Source organism: Hemicordylus capensis, chromosome 4 (assembly GCF_027244095.1).
Source record: "Hemicordylus capensis ecotype Gifberg chromosome 4, rHemCap1.1.pri, whole genome shotgun sequence".
NCBI classification, from domain to species: Eukaryota; Metazoa; Chordata; class Lepidosauria; order Squamata; family Cordylidae; genus Hemicordylus; species Hemicordylus capensis.
The window spans coordinates 93170025-93193205 of record NC_069660.1 but is presented as its reverse complement, the minus strand read 5'-3'; the positions used below and the strand labels follow the sequence as shown (position 1 = coordinate 93193205).

General features: G+C 42.3%; 1 protein-coding gene across 1 annotated transcript in view; it reads right to left on the bottom strand.

Moving 5' to 3' along the window:
* Window positions 1-22042, bottom strand: part of RNF11 (ring finger protein 11) — a 39935-nt gene extending 17893 nt beyond the window's left edge. The window contains exon 1 of the mRNA XM_053249829.1: window positions 21108-22042. Within this exon, the coding sequence (XP_053105804.1) occupies window positions 21108-21230 (123 nt within the window). The 5' untranslated portion in view covers window positions 21231-22042. The remainder of the gene's footprint in view (window positions 1-21107) is intronic.
* Between the last annotated feature and the right edge of the window lie 1139 nt (window positions 22043-23181).

Below are 23181 nucleotides of genomic sequence, written 5' to 3'. Positions count from 1 at the left end.
TTTTTCTGCTCGGTTCTTGACTTGTTCTTTCTTGTAGGCCTGCTTTGTTTCATTGGTGTTGAATAGTTTCTCATTATTGACCATTTGAAGTGCATCTTCTTCACTGTCCTCTATATATTCTTCAAGGCCTCTTTTCTCCTCCTCTACTGTTTTTTATTATTATTATTATTATTATTATTATTATTATTATTATTATTATTATTATTTTAATAATGATAATGATAATAATAATAATAATTCAATTTCTATACCCCTCTTCCCAAAATGGCTCAGGGCAGTTTACACAGAGAAATAATATATAAATAAGATGGATCCCTGTTCCCAAAGGACTCACAGTCTAAAAAGAAAGACAAGATAGACACCAGCAACAGTCACTGGAGGAACTGTGCTGTGGGGTGAATAGGGCCAGTTACTCTCCCCCTGCTAAATAAAGAGAATCACCACGTTAAAAGGTGCCTCTTTGCCAAGTTAGCAGGGGTGAATTACAATCCTGAGACTTATCAAAACAGTGACAAAAGCCAAGAAGTTTCCAGACCACAATGGAATAAGTGACAAACTGAAGGAGAGACACACAGAAAAGGCTTCATCCTGAAACTTCAGGGCAGGTATCCAAACAGAAGGGAATTTGCTCTGGAGCTCAAGCCTGATACATAGGACAAGTAGATAACAAGAAGCTCAAGAAGGCTCCTTTGGCAGCAAGCAAACAAAGCAAGATATAGAAATAGCGGGGAGGGGGTATTTTTAAGAAATACCCTTCTTAATAAGTAATGGATGGCTATCCTTTATTATTAATCACATCAATAGAATTGTATTGGCATCTATTTTAACATACCCCCCAAAATTTCTCCTGGCCATATCAATAGGTAATATCCTTTTACAACTATCAATACACAAATACTAATATTGATAAAAGGTGTTTGTTTTCACTTCTTTTGTTTACACAAACATTTTTGGGAGTTCTTGCTTTGTATTGTAAATATAACTCTGTGTAACTTAAGGTGGCATCTTTCCCCCTAGCCTAGAAAATGTGAACTTGTTCCTTCTCCACCAGCCCTACTGGGTATGGTTAATGACAGGGCAGGTGGGTTTGCTTTTTCAAGAACAGAAATATTCTGTTGGACACTCTTAATGGGCTCGGGAGGGAGCTATGATTTTTCTGCAACTTAATCTCTTATCTGCATAGATCTGTAGTAATCACTTCTCCAGGACACCAGGTTCTTCTGGTCAGACCTGCTGCTCTCCAAACCAACCTAGGGCTTGCACCATCCATTTCCAAGTATTAGCCACAGTCTAATTAACACACTGCAGAGTTCCCTTCTGGCATGCCAGCCTCCTTTTCAGAGTCACATCACACAGTCCCTCACAAGATGAAAAACAAGGTTTACTCTAAAACTTTAACGTTTAAACCCAAACCTCTGAGGTTGGCAAAATTTTCTTAGAAGTCTTCATTAACTGTACCAGTGGTCCCTCTAGATTTTTTCATCTCTGTGCGGAATGAGTTTTGTTCTGGGCGGCAGTATTATTTATTATTTATTTATTTATATACCGCCTAGTATAAAGTATCAAGGCAGTGTGTGCGCACCTGCATTCAGAATGAGGCCTTCCTGATTCAACCTGAGCGAGGACTAAAATTAACTGAGCGGACATCCAAAAACTTGTTAGTACGCACATGTGCACACGCCTTAGAGGGAACAGTGGTTTGTACCATTACAGTTCAGCTCTTCTCCACACAGCCTCAGCCAAGCCCACATTTTAGCTTTCTTCAGAATAAAACTCAGCAGTTCATGATCTCTAATTCTTCCTTATTTGCCTCCTGGGGGTGATAAGTGAGGAGGACTGGATTATTCTATATTTAGTGGGCAGGAACAATCCCTATCCAATAAATGTTCTGGGATAATTGGGATCCCAGAACATATGGGGAGCCCCAGGATGCAATGAAGGGTCTCACTCCATGTAACTTCATCAGTTTATCCTATCTGGCTATTGTTCCTCGTGGAGTGTTTTGTATTTTGATTGCTATTGCTGAGTGAGCTTGATAAAGGCAAAGAAGTTAAGGATTTAAAAGGAATAGAATGCTAGATCACTAAATGCTTACATGCACTTCTTCTCCCCTTGCAATAATAGTACCTACAATAAACGAGACCAGGAGCCACTCTACTTACACAATATAACTAACAACAAATAAACATCAAACATTTGGACAGCAGGTAGAAACCATTTGCCCTAAGATGGTAATGACTATTACTCCTGTTGCATTTTCTGTGTTTGCATGATGGAAGAGAGACGCACATTTTCCTGCTTGCAATAAACCCAAGGTTTATCCCTGAAAGCAGTGACTATGCATTTTCAGTTCCTAGGGCACAAATCCAAGAGTGATCTCATTCACAGCTCAACCACCTCTAATACAGGAGAGAAGTTTGCATTAAGAAGCACACAAGAAGCAGAAGTATGCTTACTATGGATTTACTATACAATGTAAGTGGGAAAACGGCAAGAAATGATGCACTCCTATATATTGTAAAAGTATTTAAATGGAAAGAGATTGTCCATATTTAAGGGAACATCTTGTTAATTCTGTATTTGCTGCAAGAAAACAAGCATGAGCATGAGGAAATCTCTGTTTCAAATATCAGCTCTGCCCTGAACTCTCTGCATGGTCTTAGGCAAATGAAATCGCCACCTTCTCGGTCCACATGCCCAACCAAATCACATGGCAATAATATTGGCCTGCTTTACAGTGCAGTTTTAAAGTTAACCAGGATAATGCATGGGAAGTATTGTGAAGACGAGAGAGAGCGAGAGAGAGAGCGAGAGAGAGCACATTCTTGTGTTGTATACGAAGGACTAAGTGTTTTGATATATATTTGTGTATAATGAAAGTACCATGAACTAGGTAGATTAGGACTGACTGATGAGCTACCTTCAGCTTCACTGTACAAGTTCTAGATAAATGTCATTTTGATGACCGTGTAAGGCTGAGTAAATGGAGGTTATTCACACGCATGAGCTAAACCAGGCTAAGCGAGCCTAGCATGGGTTTTGCACACACGTGCGAACCTCCAGGGTCAGGCCGATCCTGACAGCTCCACAACAGCAAACCCGCCTAAATAGCCACCCTACTCATTTACTTGATTGTGTGGCAGCTGCAGCTGCCACACTGCGGGGAGCCCGGGGAGGGGAGGGGGGATCCCCATGATGAACCACACACTCGTGCGGTGCATCTGGGTAGTTCCAGGGGCCGGGGCGACATATCCCAGCCCCCGGCCCTCCTTGCTGCCTCAGCATGCGGGGAATTGTCTGGGTGCATGGGGAGCACACCCAGCAATGCAAGCGGGATTGTCTGCAGGGAGGGTAGCTTTAACCCGCTCACCCCACAGCCCGCACAGGAGCCCTTCTCTGTAATCGTGAGAAGAGGCTCAAAGTCTGCCTCTGCCCTCACGTTGGTCTCAAACCAATCTGTGTTGACTTCAGAAAGTTATTCCTAACTGTCAACTGATAACAATCAGGTCAACATTTCCAAATAAAATGTAATATAACTGTGCTCCTTTAATATTGGATATACTAGATTTTTGATAACTGTGGATTGTATAGAGAGTGCTTTTTAAAAACAAAAACTAACTGTACAATCTCTAGCATAGTAAGGATCAAATTATGATTGCTACTGCTGTTTCTTATAATACCAAAAAACAAACAATCATGAAAATATTTCAGCACTAGACAGTGTTATATTATCTGTGATGAAACAATGAAGAAACTGCCATAACATCCTGAGGAACAACAGAGATGTAGCAGTAGTTAGCAAACTTAAAAATTCAACATACTAGACTTCCTTAGCAAAGCATTTAAAAATACTTAAGTAGAGACAGTATTTTGCAAAAAGTACAATTTATATCTGATTCACAATTGATTTCAGGGAAAACAGAAATTGTTTTCCTAAGCAATCAGTCAAACGTTTATAGTCAAAAGCATAGGGCATAACACACACAAGGAAGTCACTGCAGTGCTAAAAAAATAATAATCACAACCTGAATCTCCTGACTCCCAGTCCACTGCCCTATCACCTGGATTAGTCATTCTCGGCTGCTATAAAACTGCACTATGAAAACATCCTTGCCAAAGCATTAGCTGCAGTTTTAGCTGAAGGAAACCTAAAATAACTGAAGAAGCTGATTGTTCACGCTGGTCCAGCACGTAGCTAATGCTGTGTGTTCCTGGTTAGGTCTTCAGGGTATTATGTAACGCTTCCCAGAGATCAGAAGGAAAAATGCAGGCAATTCCGAAGTCAACTAGCAATGCAGCCCTGCAGAGCAGCCTACAGTTTTTCTTGGAATCACAAGGACACAGGGAGTCGGATAATAAAGAACAGCCCCCCAGCAATGTAGAACTGTCCACACATTAGACTTCCAGAGGTCAATGCACACAATCCATACATCTATTGGTCACATATCTGTGATTTTTGTGTATTAAATGCACTAATGATAGATGAGGCACAATCCAGTATGGACAGAAAACGATGACCCTAGTTCAACAAAAATGGAAGAGCCACTTTCTGCATTCCTTTTGCACACATGGGGGCTATTTACATGCGGGCAGGCGGGTTGGTTTCAACCTACCTTCCTCCAGACAACCGCTCTGAGCCCCTGTGGCATGCAAGCCACATGCCCACACAACCAGTGTTGCCGGGAGCAGATGACTATCCGCACTGCTCCCAGCAATGCAGGTAAACAGAGGCCAGGACTTATTGTCCCGGTCTCCGGGAATCCCACAGTGCACTGCACGCTGAGCCCAGCGCACTGGGGGATTCTCTGAGTGTGAGCTGCAAGCAACAACACACAATCCCGGGAGCCAGGTTAAGGGCACGTTTGCACCCTTAACCTCAGCTAAGAGCCAGGCTTCGGTGCTGGGTTTAGCGCCACAGCACCGCTGGGATCTGTGTGGATCCTGGTGGTTCTCACAGGCGGTCAAGCCCAGGCATGGCTGCTTAAGCCTGGGCTTGGCTGTTTCGTGAGAACAGCCTCATGGAGTGACTGTCAAGAATCACACCACTGCCCATATATCAAGCTCGTATGCAGATAGATCCAAGAAATGCCAGAATCCCAGTCATGCAGTTCAGAAATCAGTAACATGTAAGTTACAGCTGCCATCTTATGTGACATCAGCTTGGAAGCACAAGTAAAGGGGCAGGCCAGGTCCCAGTAGCAGAGTTTGACAGGTTCAAAATAGGTCACAGCTCTGCAATATGGGACTGTATTGCAAACAAAAAACCAAGAACCTACAATGAATCTCCAATTGCTATGCTTTCATTACTCATGCTCTGGTAACTTCCTGTTGAGATTACTGCAATGCATTGTACGTGGGGCTGCCTTTGGAAATGGTCCAGAAACTGCAGTTGGTCTAAAACAGACTATTAACTGGGGCTGGATGTTGTGAATATATAATGCAGCCCTTAATCAGCTGCACTGGCTCCCAGTCCATTTCTGAGACCAATTCAAAGTGCTGGTTTTAATCTTTCAAGCCCTAAATGGCTTGGGACAGGTTACCTGAGAGAGTGCCTTGTCCTTTATGTCCCAATCTGTACCTTAAGATCTTCAGAGACCGTGCTCCAAATGCCCCTGCCAAAAGAGGTGAGGCAGGTGGTTATTAGGGAGAGGGCCTTTTCGGTGGTGGCACCCTGTTTATGGAATAACCTCCCCAGTGAGGCTCACCTGGCATGGTCACTTTGTTCTTTTGAATGCCAGGTGAAGACTTTTCTATATATCCAGGCATTTTAAAAGAGGTGTTTAAAACATTTTAATGAGGAGGAGACTTTTGTTTGTTTGTTTGTTTGTTTAATATGCTGGTTCCCTGTAAACCAGGGCTTGCAATCTGAGAGTCAGCCTTGGGAAAGAGCACTATCTCCTGCCTTCTTTTCCTTGCTTGCTTTCCATCTGCACCATAGGATCCACAGAAGCGGAAAGGAGAACAACACTCATAGGGTGTGACTTTTGTTTATTTCTTGTAGGCAGGAATAGAGTTCTGCAGAATGGTGTTAAACTACTCTTTAAATTCTCTAGCACTCAGCAATGGGCTTGTTGATTTGGGCAGAGGCGTAACTAGGGAAAACGGCACCCGGGGCAAGCACTGAAATGCCCCCCCCACCGTGCCCCCCCGTCGCCCCCCCAACATACTACATTATACTTAGGTTTTTCCTCACAAGCGCCCGCCGCCACCGCCAAGCCAGGCCACTGACTGGCCGCAAGGCGCCAGCAAAGCAATGGGGGGGGGCGCAGGCGGCGCGGAAGGGACCGCTCGTGGGGAAGGGGGCACCATAGGATCCACAGCTGCTGCACTGGTCAGGAAACATTTGTATTAACAAAAAAAATTTAAATTTTTTTTTAAAAAAATTGGTCATGGCGGCGCCCCCCATGTGACCAGAAAAGATGGCGCCCGGGGCACGTGCCCCCCCGCCCCACCTATAGTTACGCCTCTGGATTTGGGGCTACTCACTTTTAGTTGATGTGCTGACCATATTACTTGTGTGTGTCTACTGGGCAAGAATGTGTACTTCTCAATCATTATTATACACTGAGGCTGTTCTCACGTGCAGCCTAACCCGGACTAGGGACACCCAGCCCAAGTTAGGCTTCATGTGAGAACCACCGGATTTGATCCTGGCAGGCCAGTGCCACCAAGCCCTGCTGTTTACCCTGGCTGTTATCCAAGGTTAAGGAAGTGCTCTCTTACCCTGGGATAACTGCTCATGTGTTCGCTGGGGCTATAGTTAGCCCAAGAGGACACAGAGACACCTAGCGTACCCATCTCCTAGGGGAATCCCCCAATGCATAGATCAGGGATCGTGAGGGAGCGTGTTACGTGCTCCAATCAACAAAACAAAGGATTGTCTGGGGAGAAGGCAAGGTTTGCGGAGCTTCCCCCCACCCGCAAAGTCCAACCTCTATTTATTTCACTTTAAGGGTTAAGTCTTTTAAGCTGCTAAAAGAGTATAAATGAGTACAGAAGATCCATTACATAGAGAATCAGAAATTGATGCACCCCATACAAATTGGTGCTAGATTTGTGGATCAACTTACCCCATGGAAGTCCTATTAATTCCAGGAAGACTTGGAATACCTGGCTGGGCTTGGAATACATTGGCCAACCTTTTTCTCCAGGCAATTTGGCACAGTACAAGGCTGTAATTTGGCAGCTACCAATTAAGATATTTTATGTTGAGTGTGATTGAGAATAGCTGCTCTATATTAAACTACAAGAAGATTTTAGTTAGCCAGGATATAATTGCTCTACCAAAGCTGGAGTTCAGCCAAAACATTGTGTTGGAAGATACTATGAGAAATGTACAGGCTCTGACAAACATCAGCATGCCACCAGTGCTGTACGTTCATTCCCCCAATGTATTATAAAACATATATATTTATATAGCACTTTCCAACCAAAATGTTCTTAAAGTAGTTTAGAGAGTTCCCGCCATGTAGAATAATAAGACCCTATGGTGATATTATGGGATAAGAGCTGTGTGATTTCACCCTAGATTCTTACACCAATTCTGTATCAAACTAAATGAGTCAGGACTATCTGAACTGTTCATATAAGAGCAGAGGTGGATTAATAACTCCTATATATAATATCCATACAAAGGAAAGGCGTTAATGACTTCCTTACCTCTGTTTGCCATGTATCTGCCTGAACATCAAAGCTTTAAAGCAAGCTAGGTGCTTATTAAAACATGTGAGATATGGGCCTGGATGCCAAAGAAACGTTTTTTGAAAACTCTCTCGGCTGTTCAGTGTTGAGCAGAACTATGTTGGGACTTCCCAATATAATAATGATAGGCAGATAAAGAGGCTCTACATATTAGCAGTGTGTAGAGCCTGGGAGGGTTCGGCAGGAGAGCAGGCTTAGCCCACTCTCCCTGTAGACAATCAGTTGTGCAGCCAGATCAGCCGCCCACATGACTACTGGCTCCGACACAGAGCCAGTGGGAGCTGCGGGGATCAGGGGCCGCCCGGCCCCCAGAAGTCTCAGGATGCCCTGTGCGAGTGCATGGGGCATTCTGGGGGGACCCTGAGGTTGGGAGGTTTGTTGTTGCCTCCCGGTTGGGGGTCTACTCATGTATTGCTGTGTGCCACGGCAGCACATGATTTAAAAAAAAAAGGTTAATGGAGTACTCGCTCCGTTAACCTCATTTAAGGGGAAGGGGAATTAGGCGGGCTAGCCCCCTCTGAACCACTGGGCTCGCCTGCAAGCCCGGTGGTTCCGATGATCACTAGAAAGTGGGCTAGGCTCCCTTAGCCCGCTTTCTAGTGATTGTGGGGAAAGTCTCAAAGTATGGCACAAAGAATGTTTTTGAAGGACTAGAGTGCCTCTGAATGCCAATGATTTTGAATGCACAACTTAGACAATGAACTCTGATGATTCCACACACTGAATTAAGTTCTAGACTGAGCTAGCTCTTTACTATGAAAAGACTCATATGTTGCTATTTAGAGTGCAGGCAGCATGTAAACCAGGACCCTGGATCTCTCTGCATACATGGAGGTCTCTGTATCCTGCACATTGGCCCCTTAGCCTTGGGCGAGCTCCTCCCTCTCCTCCCTCTCACCTTTAGATCCTGGTTCATTTTAAAACTATGGCTAGAATAAGTTAGGACGGCCCAGTTTGGACATAATGAGAAATCCTGGCTTGAATCATTCCCACCCCGCCACACCCCTGTGCCTGAAGCTAAGGGACGCTATACGAAGATAGGATGCAATCCAGGCTCCATGTTATGTCTGAACTGGACCTCAGCTAAGCACTGTTTGATACACTGCTGTACTTCTGCTAAAGCAGAAGTACATGTTCAACAATGCAAATAGTTTGCTTTAGATATTATTGCACAACTTATTGCATATGTTTCAGTTTTATCCCGCTCTTTCTCTAAGGAGCTCAGGCTGGCACACATGCAGTCTAATTGAAGCGGGCTCAAGTTTGGAAGTGACATAGCAAAACTGATCATTTTAAGAACACAATGTGCCCTCAAGGATTTTGAAAAAGTAAATAAAACCAAGATAATGCAGCTCTCACTTCCCTCAAGAAATTCTACCCTTCCAATACTGTAGTATTTGACTAACTCCGTTACTTTGGAAACAATCCACAAAGTAATAATTGACAGACTGGGCAAAGAAAGGAACATAGTACAACCCCACAGCAGAAATGAATGACATTATTGTCTCATGAGTTATCATCACTGTCTGCACATCAGAATCAGATGTTAACATTGTCTAAAATATACTTTGCCTACATTTGGAAAGCTTGATGACATATTCTGTTTCAAATAGCAGTACTTGTACCTCTCATGATCATGCCCAAAGAATAATGTCATCTTCCAGTGCATGGTAATAGAAATCCTATATTTCTGCTGATGAAAAAAGTGCAGGAAAGACACACAAGTGGCAAGTATAGAGCTGGGGCAAAATAGGACACTGGAGGATCGGAAACCTACCTTCCTTTGAAAAAGCCAGAGGGAGCTCTACTCATTTTCACTCCATGCTGAGTGAATACATTTGCCATGTGGCAATATCCTGCCAAGTGATAAGGAAAATCATACTCCACCTGTGATCAGAAATATTGGGAAGCAGAAGAATGGTAAGATTTTCTTCACCATCTGGCAGAACAATATAGATAACCCAACACAGAGTGGTTAGTTACCACTTGGCAAATGGTGGACTGGATTCATTGACAGAGCTGGCCAGGGTACAAAATAAATAATTAAATCAGTTTTCTTCTTTCCAGAAAAGTTATACCTTCCTTGAAGAAGGGGTGGGTGGGTTATAGAAATGGAAGATCCGCAATGTATATAGTACAAGAGCAAAGGAATATTTGTTATGACCAAGAAAACAACAATTAATAGGGATTTGGAAAGTCTCCCTTGAAACATAACAGGGGGCATTTCTTTGATATTACTAAATACTGGTTTTTCTTATGGATAGGTAAGATTCATAGGTAATATCAAAGTGAGCTGCACAAAAATTTCAAATACATTGAGAGTAATTCCTTAATACAAAGGTGGCCAACATGGCTTCACTGTTTGCTGCATCATCATCATCAATCACAGCATTCCTGATGAAATCTATTTTCAAGTGAGATCTTTTTCTTTAGCTTTTAAAAGATGTACTTCATCACTGCTGCATTTCTTTGAACATCGTTAGTGGAGAGGGGCAGCTTTACAGAAGCCTCTGCCACCGCCCTCTGACCAGGGCCCTTGGGGATGCATTGTTCAAATGGTGAAAGAGAGGGCTGTAGGTATGGAAGCACAAGGTCTAATCAAGTTCATCGAAATGTGACTTTTTTCATTACTAAACCATAAAACTACTGAGCTGGAACATCAACAGAAATTGAACTTTTATGACACCAGAAGCTTCAAACCTCAGAAAGCTATGTGTTAAAGGAAGAGAGAGAAACAACAATAAAAGCCTTAATACCTGCCAAGCATGAGGCAAAAACTTGTTTTTAAATCACAGTTGCTCTGCTCCAAGTTAATACATTTATCTTGATCAAAAAGAACTGCATGAAATAAGGAGCAGGCTTGGCCTGAAAGCCTGAACCTTCTCTGTGGAGCTCTTCCTAGGGAGGTTACATTATATGTGACAATGGCATTAAGTGTTGATGGGATTAAGTTGTCTTTTAAAATAGCAGCTGGATTGGGACGGGGTAGGGGGCCCTTCACTTTGACTCTGCATGGCTGTTATTTGACAAGAAAAAAGATCCCATTGACACCAATAACCATTGTTGATGATGGACTTAATGTAATATGCAGTTTGGCCTGAAAACACTGCCCCAGCAACTGTACTAAATGTAATAAGTCACTCAGAGGAAAGAGGACATAGTGTGGCAAGAGCTAAAGCCAAAGTTGCATTAATGCTAGCTGCTGCTCCACTCATAGCATCACATGGTAAAATAATATCAATATCATGTTACTTGGCAAGAGAGTGCAAGCTTCCATCAGCAAAACACAATGCTTCCCCACACCTCACCCCCACACAGTGTCTATTACAATTTTACATGTGGTGTGGCATACAAAATATAGCTGCACATGTGTAAAGGGCATCTTATTGGATGGTGTCTGTGATCACTGGTGATGAAAGACACACTATCCTGTCCTTGTGCCTGCAACCATATTGTCATAATTTTTAAAGGTTTGTTTGACCACTGCTTCTCTGAAAGTTGCCTGCTGCTGTCTGGCTGCAACATTAAGGGGAAGTTGTTCAGCTAAATAGCAACTCCAGCAAGGATATGTCATTTTCCTAATCTTCTCTTTTTTGCTCTAATTCTTTCAAGCCATATACTTTACTTCATACTTCTCCCACAATAGACATTTAAAAGGAAGAAAAGCTGGGAGCAGCTTCCCCTCACCCGCACTCCATTACTTGGAAACAGGACATTTGGCATCTGATGCTGTATCATTGTTGGTGCTAGGAAAGCACCGAAATTAATCTCCAGGATCTTTTTAAATATGAAAAGACCCTTTGTGGCTGTATAAGCTCAAAAGTAATGACATCTGAATTATCTTGCATTTTAGGGGAGGAGCTAATTGAACTTGCAAGTCCAATCAGAAATAGATAACCGATGGCCAAAAGAATCAAGATGGGCATTCTGTGTGGGGGATAATTTGCTTACTCTCTGTTTGAAGTCTGCAGTTTTCTGGTAACTTCCTGTTGAGATTACTGCAATGCATTGTACATGGGGCATGCAGAAGGTCCCAGGTTCAATTCTTAGCAACTCCTGGTAGGGCTGGGAAGGACTCCTGCCTGAAACCTGGAAGAGGAGGCGCCGCCAGTCAGTGTAGACAATACTGAGCTAGATGGACCAATGGTCTGATTCGGTGTCTGGTAGCTTCCATGTTCCTATCCGTGGTGGCTCTGGCTTTCAATTATTAAAGTGTATTTAATTAAACCCTCTTCAAGAGCTAGAATACAAATATCAGATGAACCTAATCCAACAGATCAATTATGTCAAATGCTATTTATTCAAACTCCAGTTTGATAAATCAATACATTGGTCAATATTTGATCGATGTAACAAGTAAATTAAGAAAGATAAAGCAAATTCAATAAATAAATTTAAAAGTATAAATATTTAGATATTCTAGATCAAACTATCAACATTAATTTCACATATCTGCCAATCAGAGTGACTGACATCCTAATGCTGCGCTTGCACAATGAACAAAGTTGCACTGATGCAAGAAGATTGTGTCGCTGTGCTAAAAACAAATTTTTGGAGTTGCCTTGTTGCACCAGCACAAACATGACTGTGCTTACTCAAAGTAGCACCATTGAAATTAAAAGGACACGTTGGACGTACTTAATTTGTCCTTTTAATTTCAATGATACTACTTTGAGTAATTTTCTTTATATCTGCCAGTGCAACCAGCTAGATAAATCACCTAGGGTAGTGAAATGTCCTTGTGCAAATGCAGTGTTAGGATGACTGCCAGTGTTAGGATGTTTGCAACAACAACAAAAAGCAGATTTCCCAAAATCACACAGACAGCTCTGATTTCATCAGATTAACAAGGAAAATTAATGGACAGTCTAAACAACAGCCTTTAAAAGGTACAAATAAAAACCTGCCAAAAGACCATGCATGATTTAGAGATGGAAACCAAGATTTAGTTAACACATCACAATGTTTACAAATGTGTGTGACAGCCACAAATGTGTGTGCCTGCTGCATCCCTTATAGTGTCTACTTTGAGCCATACATAACTTCTTACACTCCAAACCCACACTGGCAGTAACATAAACACCAAGAACGGAAATGTTCATGTTTATGTTTAAATTTATTTTATTTTGTTTTACACAAACTGCTTTGAACATCAGGAAACATGGTATAAAGCATTTTACTAAATAATAAATGTAAACGTGGGATAAAACCATTTTTATTGCTCCATGGCCAAAATGAAGGACGCAGTTACAGAGATGCCACACACCGTGCTGGGGGTGTGCTGTGGACTTGTAAGGCAGCCCCAACATTGTAGAAAATGCACGGTCACGCAAGTAGTGCTGCCACAGTTTCTCCCACTGCCATGCTCTGGCTCTTTACAGAACAAAACAAGATGCTTCTAAAATCCTCAAAATGTATAGTGAGACAAGAGGGACAGACAATAAAGGGAACTGAAAAAAAATGAAAACTCCTTCTTCTGCTAGCTTAGTTCTAGCTACAGTTTCAAGCATGGGATTCAGTCTCTGTGCCACAACTGAGAGCAACTTCACACAACAACACATATAAAGTGGGAAGGAGATATGTATATTCCTAAATACTAGAATGCATACTGGACACTTGTGATTGGCCATGGTTCTCAGGTACATGTCCACTATGTGTTTAGAGACATGCACCTCATCTCCATACTTCCCAGACTGACTGCAGTCAACCCCAATGGAATAAAGATGTACCTGGGCCACCACATAAAGAGTAAAGTGCCTCTGAGCTCTGGCCAACAGAAGGAGTGGCAAGAAATTAACCAGACTATCAAGACAAGCAGGTCTGACCAGAGCTGTGCCTAAGACAAAGCCTGACCCCTGACCCCATATAAGCTTACAGGCCAGATTTTTGTGATTTAAGCAGCAGAAAGACTCATCTCTCTGCTGCTCACTGCACAGACTTTCACACTCTGCCTTTGCCAGGGCTTCAGTCCTCAAATCTTGCCAGTGCCACCCCACAGCATCCCCAATGACTCAGGAGCAACCTGGCTTGCCAGAGCATTACTATACAGTGTTGTCACTGGATATATTTTATTTTGAAAGTTTGCTGAGCATGCTAGCTGACATCATCAGACTCTTGTTATTTCCTCCCAACATTTTGTTTGATGGAAGGAGTTCCTTTCCCATTTCCCTCCTTGTTGATGACCTTAAGCAATTTCCTGAACCCTTACGTAGCTTTTTCCCTTGCACTCGAAATCAGTTTCTGAATTGTTAGGTTATTTTCTTTGTTCTTGTTCTTTGTTAGAAGCTGATATATTGCACAAGAGTATGTTCCTCTAGTAATGTTGCATTCACATAATTTGCTTAAGCTGAGCAAATGCAACACTTGTGCAAACTGTGTTACACAAGAGTACGTCGTTACTTCCAATGGGATTACTCTGGTCTAATGCAAAATTTGGATTTGGGCAGATTGCACAAATGCAATGTTACTAGACATCCTGTTGCAGAGTTGATCAGCCAGTGTGTTTAAATCAGTCACAGGACCATCAATGCAATAGTGAACAGTCATCAATCTCAAGCTAGGAAATATGATCTCCCTACCAAAGAAAACCACATGGCTCTGTGGTCACCAGGAGTCAACACTGACTCAACAGCACTTTTTTTAAAAAGTAGTTTAATCCAGGGTTTTTCAGAGAACTTGCATTTTGGGCAGTATAGAGATATATTAAATAAATAAATAGGAAGGGTCTGGGCAGACTGTCCTTAAGAAGCCCTGGTGGGGTGCAGGGCCCAAGGCAAATGCAGGGCCCAATTAATTTTAATGGGAGTTAAAAGCGTGGGGCCTGGGGTGGTCACCCTGCTTACCCTGGCCTAAGGACAGCCCGGGGTCTGGGAGCTGGTGGCAGACCCCATCAATCCTAAGTGTGGCTCCCTGACTAATTGTTTATGCAATGAAGCTTCTGGTAAAGCTGAATAAGCCCCATTCCATGGCTACTAAGGGGTGCATCATTGCATTGGCAATGCTACATCCATGGGGAATAATGGGAATAGAACTGCAAGTGCAATGATGCTTGCATTAGTAGCCACAAAGAAGCCCCGCCTCCACAGAGAGTGTGCAGGGGCAGGTAGGGTGGCTTGGAAGTAGAGAGTGTACCTCTCGCTTGGATTGGCACAGTACGTGGGCCAGTAAGTTTAACTTTGAAATGGCCAAGTTTGACTAATACTGCATAGGCATTCATTGATTGTTACTAATTAACTTTATGAAACCGTGAGTTTTTAGAAACAGATGATTTTCTGTGGAAAAATAAAGTATGAGAAAATTTGGAAAATTTCCATGGAAAAGTTTCAGCCTCACATCTTTCAGCTTTCTGTGCAGAAAGTAAAACAGGTACCCATTCAAATGATGTGAGGTTGCTTTCATATGCCACATTCAACAGCATGACGAAAACCCTTACAGACTGCATCTGATATATTTACAGTAGTATCATCTGTCTGCTATCATTTTATTTTGTTTAGTAAATATCCACGGTCTCCATTATAAGTTTTTTTCCTTAATTGTGGTAATCACTGGCAGCATATATATCTGCAGATTCTACCACGCTTCCTGCATCTCATTATATCCTTGATGGCAAACCTTATGACATTTGAGTATATCATCATTCAAAAGAATTTCTGGATACAACACTGGTAAACAAAAGCCATTTACTCCTGCTTCATAAGAATACTATGAGGCTGTTCTCATGAGCAGCCAAATTGCATGAGAAGCACCGGGAGGTGAGCAGCTCCCAGCAGTGTCTCAGTGTCAAACCCGCCAAAGAAGTCTGCCCGTTAGCCAAGGTTAAGGGCGCACTCATGCCCTGCCTAACTGATTGTGAGTCAGCACTGGCTACTTGCAGCTGGTGCTGAGACACTGCGAGGCTCCGAGCTGGTGCTTGGGGGGATCCTCACAATTCCCCGCACACTCACACGGTGCATTGTGGGATTTCCACATCGCTCATCTCCAGGGTTACAAACCTTCCGTCCTGCCCGCCTGCCCGTGAGAAAAGCCCCTATGTCTGGTTCTTGTAATAAAAAAGTTCTACTACTGCTACTTATATACCACTTTTCAACAAAAGTTCTGAAAGAGGTTTACACAGAAAAATAAATAATAAATAAGCAAAAATGGTTCCCTGTCCCCAAAGGGCTTCCAAGCCACCCTACACACCCCTGCCCTCTGGAGGCAGGGCTTCTTTGTGGCTACTAAGGCATGCATCATCGCCCTTGCAATGCTATTCCCATCATTCCCAATGGAGGTAGCAATGATCTTCAGTTGTTGTTTTTTTCAAGCAGGGGCCACTTTGGCAAAAAACTTGCAATATGAGAATGATTTCCCATTGTGCAGACCTCTGCAAAGTACTGCAGTTTTCTCAGTGCTAAGAGGTCTCATTAAAAGAGACTGAGCCCTCTCTTCAGCTACTTGGCTCCTTGAAAATCTTTGAAATATAACATGGGAAATTAATATTTATTTATGTATCTATAATATTTCTATACCACCTGACAGGTGCATCCCTAGGTGGAGTACATAAGTTAAAATACAACAAACATAAAAACAGCATAAAACGATTAAAACAATTTTATGATATAAAATCAATTAAAATTAATTAAAAGCCTGAGAAAATAGGTGTGTCCTAAGGGTCTTTTTAAAAACAGCCAGAGATGGGGAAACTCTGAATTTAACAGGGAGTGCATTCCAGAGCCCCGGGGCAGCCACAGAGAGCACCCCGGTCCTGAGTAACCACCAAATGAGCTGGTGGAAGCTGTAACCAGATCTCCCCAGATGATCTTAATAGGCAGGGGGTGGGGTGGGCAGGGTTCATGACAAGGTAAGCACTCTCTTACATACCCTGGACCCAAGCCATTAAGGGCTTTATAGGTAACCATCACTTTGTATTTCGTTCGGAAACATATCAACACAGCGGCCAGGGCAGTTCTTTTAAGATTGCTGTTATATGATCTCTTCGGGTTATCCTGGAGACCAGTTTGGCTGTCGCATTCTGCACCAACTGTAGTTTTCGGCACTGTTCCCTCTAAGACATGTGCATATATGCACACTCACACATTTTGATGTCTGCTCAAAAAATTTGAATCAGGAAGGAATTTTAGATCCCGCACAAGTTGAATCAGGCAGGCCCCTATGAATGCATGTGCGTGCACTGCCTTGATACTGCCACCCAGAACAAAACTCATTCCACACACAGATGAAAAAAATTAGAGAGAACACTGGTTTCTGGAATACATACAAAGGAACCCCTCACCACAGAATGCATTACAGTAGTCAAGCCTGGAAGTTACCAGCATATGTACCACTGTTTTAAGGTCTCTTACCTCCAGAAATGGGCATAACTATCAGCTGAATCTGATAAAAAGTGCCCCTAGCCATTGCCACAACCTGAGAGGACCAGAGAGAGTTCTGGATCCGGGAATACACCCAAGCTGTGTACTCTCTGGAGGATTGTAACCCTATCCAAAACTGGCAGATCTAAAACATCTCTCAAGTTCTGAGAGGTTTTGTTTTGTTTTTTAGTAAATTTAGAGGTGAAACAACATGCCAAATCAGATCACAATCTATTTAGGGCATCAGGAAAATCTGCATAATAATTTTATTATGAGAAATAAAATTTTATGCAAATGAGGAAAAAAATTATACGGGAAACCTTTCCCAAAAAATTAAATTCAAAATCTTCCAGAAAACTCACATATCTACTTCTGCTGTTCCCTTAAATGTGTACAAGTAAATACTGTTATAGCCTTTTGGGAAAGATATATATGTAATTATATACCTTTTGTACTTGTCTATTAGAATTGTATACTTACTTGTAACATACCATCATTAAAGAGCCACAGAATTTAACTTCAATAAGTCAGGCCTATGTGTAGTTGGGATTATTTCTATGCTGTTTTTTTCATAATGTTAGTTATTAACCATTTACAAGCAAGGGAAGAAGATCGCCAAATCAGTCATATTTGGGTAATAATAAATAAGGCAACCAGTACAAATAAGGCAGCCATGGCAATAACACAAAGTTTGAGGCACCTGCCATACTCTGCTGCAATGAAATGAAAAATCGGCAAAAGAAAAAGAAAAAAGAGCAATAGTATAAAATGGCACCCACTAGTAAATAAATGTTGAATTGGATTGGATCCAGAAGAGGATTTGCCCAAGCAGAACAGCACTTCTGCTCACACAAGAGGGAATTATATCCACAAACCTGCCCCTTCACTGGCTACACCTCATACCATCTCACATACTATCACCAGGACTCAATTTTTGGAGAGCAGTTGGGTCTGGAGCATGAGGAAGGTGGTAGCAAAGCATCATTCCATGGGTGGTGTCCCACTTGTGGTACTCTGAATCCAACCCATTAATTAAAACCAAAAAATCAGTAATAAGTAATCCATCCTAGGAAACACCACCTTCTTCAGTCTTGGTAAGAACTAAGGATGTATGTGGCCGTTGGTATGAACTTATAAGGCCTGTAGGCCTTACAGAACCTATACCATTGGTGCTCCAGTTCTCAATACTTTCTTCATGATCAGCATAATTCTATCTGTAACAGTGCACAAGCACTGTGACCAGTATGCCCCATTCTAATCACTCATTTACTGATGTATCAAGTTTGCAATCAATCTATAAAAAGAAGTGCACTTTTGCTGTGTCTGCATTGTTCTGACTGAGCTCTAAAAGAGTTTATATATATTATAGATTTTTTATTCTTACAATCAATACAGTAAAACTTAGTTTGGACAAGTAATATACAGTGTTCTTAAACGTGGTAATGTAAAAGTTACTAGTTTTGATATGCGGAAGTCAGGAAGCTGTAATAGACTTGGGGAATTTTCCTGCTACACAGAGTTTCTTGCATACGTTTGGCTATAAAATGCTATTCAAAGCTTTGCAGCAATTTTGTCTTGTAGCACAATGTTATGTTTATTCAGAAGCAAGTCCCATTGAACTCAATGGCACTTACTTTTTAGTGTGAATGTTTATGATTGCAGCCTTGCAATCCCTGTATCCCAAGTTATTCTAGCACAAATGGAAAGTGCTTCTATTCATGTGGTTGGGGGTACGAACGATCTTTCCTTATCTCCCCTTCTTCCACAGCCCCCCTCCATGCCCCATTCAATCATGTTTCAGAGGTTCTCCCAACCCCCAGGAGCAGATGCTTGGAGGGTGCCAATGACTGCTGTATTGAGGATGGGTGTTTCTTGCACTCTTTATGACAGAACCCTATACATTTACCTGTTCTATTGCACTCAATGGGGTTTAATTCCAAGTAACTAGGATTGCAGCCTTAGAGTACCTTGAGCAACTGTGCAATGCTCCTTCTGTGTTGTGAACAGTTAAAAAGATTCCATTGTAGCCAACTTATCATTAGCATATAAAATATTTATAGATGACTGATATACTAAGTTAAATACTTCCTGTAATTTTGTTAACTATGGATGATTTGAAGTTCTTGAATGACTTCTACACCCTGATCCTAGACATATGGAAATAAGTATTTGCAATATAATAGCTGTGATCCAGAGCAGTGTGCATGCCAACATTACACATGCACCTAATTGTATATCCCATCTGTTTAAACTCAGAGGAGCTTTAAATATGGTTCAATGCCAGGAAAGTCTGTGGTGGAAATAGATGTAAAATACTAGATGCACAATCTCTTGTACATGCATGAGTGACTTTGCTGGTCTATAGCTGGTGTACAGTATTTAGGAGCAGCAGTCTACCAAGGCTGCAAATTTAAGCATACTTACTTGGAAATAAATCAGACTGAACCCAATAGGACTTACTTCTGGATAAATGTTTAGGATGAGAGAGCAAGTCATCATTCAAGATGGGTCATTCACCAATAGTTTCCCAAGAAAACATCCTATCCCACATTCTGTAAAAATAAGCAAGTGTTGAGAATAAATCGAGTTCATTTATGCTCAATAAAATATGTAAACGTCATTGCTTAGATCACCAGAACAGATTGTTTTGTTTGCTGTGGTTCTAGCCCCAAGAGATAAATCTAAGTTTACATAAAACATAAAACACAAACACCTTTACATAAAAGTAAATAAAAGGCAAAAATAAATTATTTCTCACACAGAACAAATAAATGTTATATATCTTTTTCTGGTAATAACATGAACAGAAAAGCAGATTAAAATGCCTTTTTTGTGTTCACAGAATTACTATCATGAAAAATATTCACAGAAAATGATACAATTGCTAATATTCCTAGTTAATAACAACAAAGCTGCCCATTTGTATATTTTTTTTCAAAAGGGAGAGTGCAGGAAGCAAAGATGAGGAAAAATAGCAAGAAAAATGAACACCTCCACTTCTTATGCCTAATGGCCATCACAATACATTTACTGCCCTAAGAAAGTTCTACATTAATAATTGGATAGTAATTAAATAAAGCATTTCAAAGGCAGAATAAGTAAATCAAGACAAAACACAGATTTTGCATTGTGTGTGTGGTATTTGGTTTACCAAGGTAATGAGAAAAGAGCAACATCAGACAGTGATGTCACTGCATGAAGAAACAAAGGAGCTGCACAAGCTGAAAAACTAGAACCACTGATCTGTGACCCAACTGAAGGAAATAATATCCTAAATCCTTATTTTAAAGTGTGTATACTTTAAATTAGTTCTACAACCTGCACTGCCCCATATACATGTTTAAAAGGTAAGCTTAATTGAAATTAAGAGCTTTTCTCCAAGTAAGGTAGCCAGAATGTATGTGTCTTAATCATATGGTTCTGATTCTTTTGTCCATTTGTGAAAGGTGTTTTTCTACACTTCTGTCTTTTAATGTTCTCAGAAAGAAACACACTTGCATTTTCAGCACTGAGAGCCAAACAAGACAAGGAAAAAAGAAACAAAATCGCCCTCAGGCTGAAAGAAACAAGAGGTTCAGAGAGGTTTGATCAGTTGTCAAATTCCAAACGGGGGGGAGGGGGATAGGGTGAAGGAGACTCCTAATTTCTGACACTTAACTTATGAAGTGAAAGTATTTTGGTTAATAAAAATTAAGAAATTACTAAACAATTACAAAAATAAAAGAGGGGCTTTCATCTTAAAACACAACAAAAGATCAGATCATCTAAATGGAATTTTTCATTTAAGTCTCAGTACATCAAACTAGTCTGTCTTGGTATTTTTCTGTCTTCTTGCATCCCCCCTAACCACCTTCTTAATCTCATCTTTTTCTCTTCTCCCCCACCCAGCACTGATCTAGGTCTGATACCTGCACAAACCAACCCGCTCTCGTGACCACCGCTCCTACTGCCCTCGCGCCTGGATCCCCCTCGCTTTCGCTGGCCTTTTTACACTGTTTTCCGCCCCCCGCCAACCCTGCCGCCCCTGATCTGTCTCTTCTTGGTCTCCACCGATACCTGATATGGCGGCGGCGGCTCCTGATCCGGTTCGGTCCCATCCCCATAGCTGGCCCTGTCCGACTGGGACTCGTGCAGCAGGGAAATGTCATCCGAAGTGGGAGATTTCAAGCAATTCCCCATCTCCCCCAAAGGGAAGTGGGGTGTCCCCTTCTTCCTCTCAGAGACACAATGGCTGCTCCAGGCGACAGTCACAGCGGCTCCTTTCTTTCGGCCTCCTGGGGTCAGCAGCGGCAGCAGGAACCCAGCTGAGGAGGAGTCTCATGCCAGCCTCCTACCCTGTATAAGCGGCTTAGTCTCCAGCCTGCTTGCCCCTCTCGGAACACCCCACACGCGCAGCTGTGGCGGAGAAACGGCAGCGGGAGGGGAGGGGAGGGGAGGTCTCAGCCCGCCGCCGCCGCCGCCACCATGAGGAGGGCCTCAGCCAGTGGCCTGTTTAGACCTCTGGCTGGCGGCAAACGGGAAGGGGGAGGCGGCGCCCAGGTATACACACACAGCCCGTTCCTTCCCTTGGTCCCCAGCGCTGTTGTTCTTCCTGGTCACCAGCCTTAATCTGCGCACTGAGCTTGGTCAGACAGGCCTCTCTCCCGAGCTCCGCCTTCCTTCGCGCGGATGCCAGCCTGGTTTGCAGGCCTGCCTGCGCCTGGCTGCTCTCGCCGCCTGCCCAGCCCCCACCTGTCCTCCAGGCCAAAGGGAAACAGACACCTCGGGAGCTGCGCTTCCGAAATCAGCTTCTCTTCCTCGTGCTTAGGCATTTTCTTTACAGGTACGCCTTCTGTATAAGGCTGCCATGAGATCAAATTTTTAATTAAAGGAACTTCTTGCCTCTTTGGAGATATAGTCTTGTACACTTTACATATGAGTCTTGTAAAATAAAGAACCGGCAACGTTGCACGTTGAAGAGCGCAGAACTAATTCAATGCAACCGTAGTTAGTTTCTTTAAGGGTTCATATATGCAGCCCGTTCTTATGCAGATTTACCCGGAACCCATTAATTACAATAGACTTACCAGTACTTCCTGGTATATTTAAGCATTAAGCTCACACGGTTATTTCCTGTTTGTAGTGTATTGATAATAGGGGTTACAACGCGGTTTAAAAAACACATACACAAAAACTTTCCTCCCACACGTTCAATTAGATGCGGTGCGATGATTATTATTCTGTATTAACCAATCCGAACTATAAATGCTCGATTTGTGTGACACAAAAGATGACATTTTTGTTTGTTTGAACCTTGGCTACCTTTCTTCATCAACCTTATGAAGTCACCTTCTCCGCCCACTCTTCAGACTCTGAAGAAAATAAACATTTACTATTAACTCTCCCTTGTCACATTTGAGCACTCTCCCACACCCCTCAAAGAACCTGACCTATGAAAAAATGAGCTGCAGGCTCACACACAGGTGTACATTTGAGCCCTGGTGAAATCTTGGGGAGACAGTGAAACCAGAGTACATTTTGTATGGATGACAGCTGAGCTTTAAATGTAGGGAGCCACTTATTTTAATAGCAATGAGATCTACGGAATTTGACTGCCCAGTGCATTTAACTGTGTTCAGATGGGTTTTTGTCAATTAATAATGTTTACTCAAAAACTGAATGATTTTGAATATGCACAAAATAGCAGAAGAGCTCAATATAGGGGATGTGTGCTCATGATGGTTGTTGAGACTACTGCAGCGCAGCTGACCTAGGAACCCTTGCTATACCACTTCTGAGAATGAGCAACATTCCTGCCAACAGGCCTGGTACAGGCTATGCTGGCATGATCCCCGTCCAGGTGTGCACCTGTATTTTTGGCTCTCAGTTGGGAGGGCAAGATTTTCCCCATGCAAGATTTAATAATTTGGCAACTGCACTCTGCAACTGGGCCAATATAACTGAACTTGGCAAGGCTTCGCACCACAAATCCAGTACTGATGAGGAACTGTGTGCTGGAGGTAAGGAGGAGTACCATCCATCACTTCACTAACCACAACCCTATCCATGTCATTGAGATCAGAATCTCCTTTTCTTTGTGCAAGTTCAACACTGTGACCTTACAACTTGAGTATTCAAAAACATGAATAGT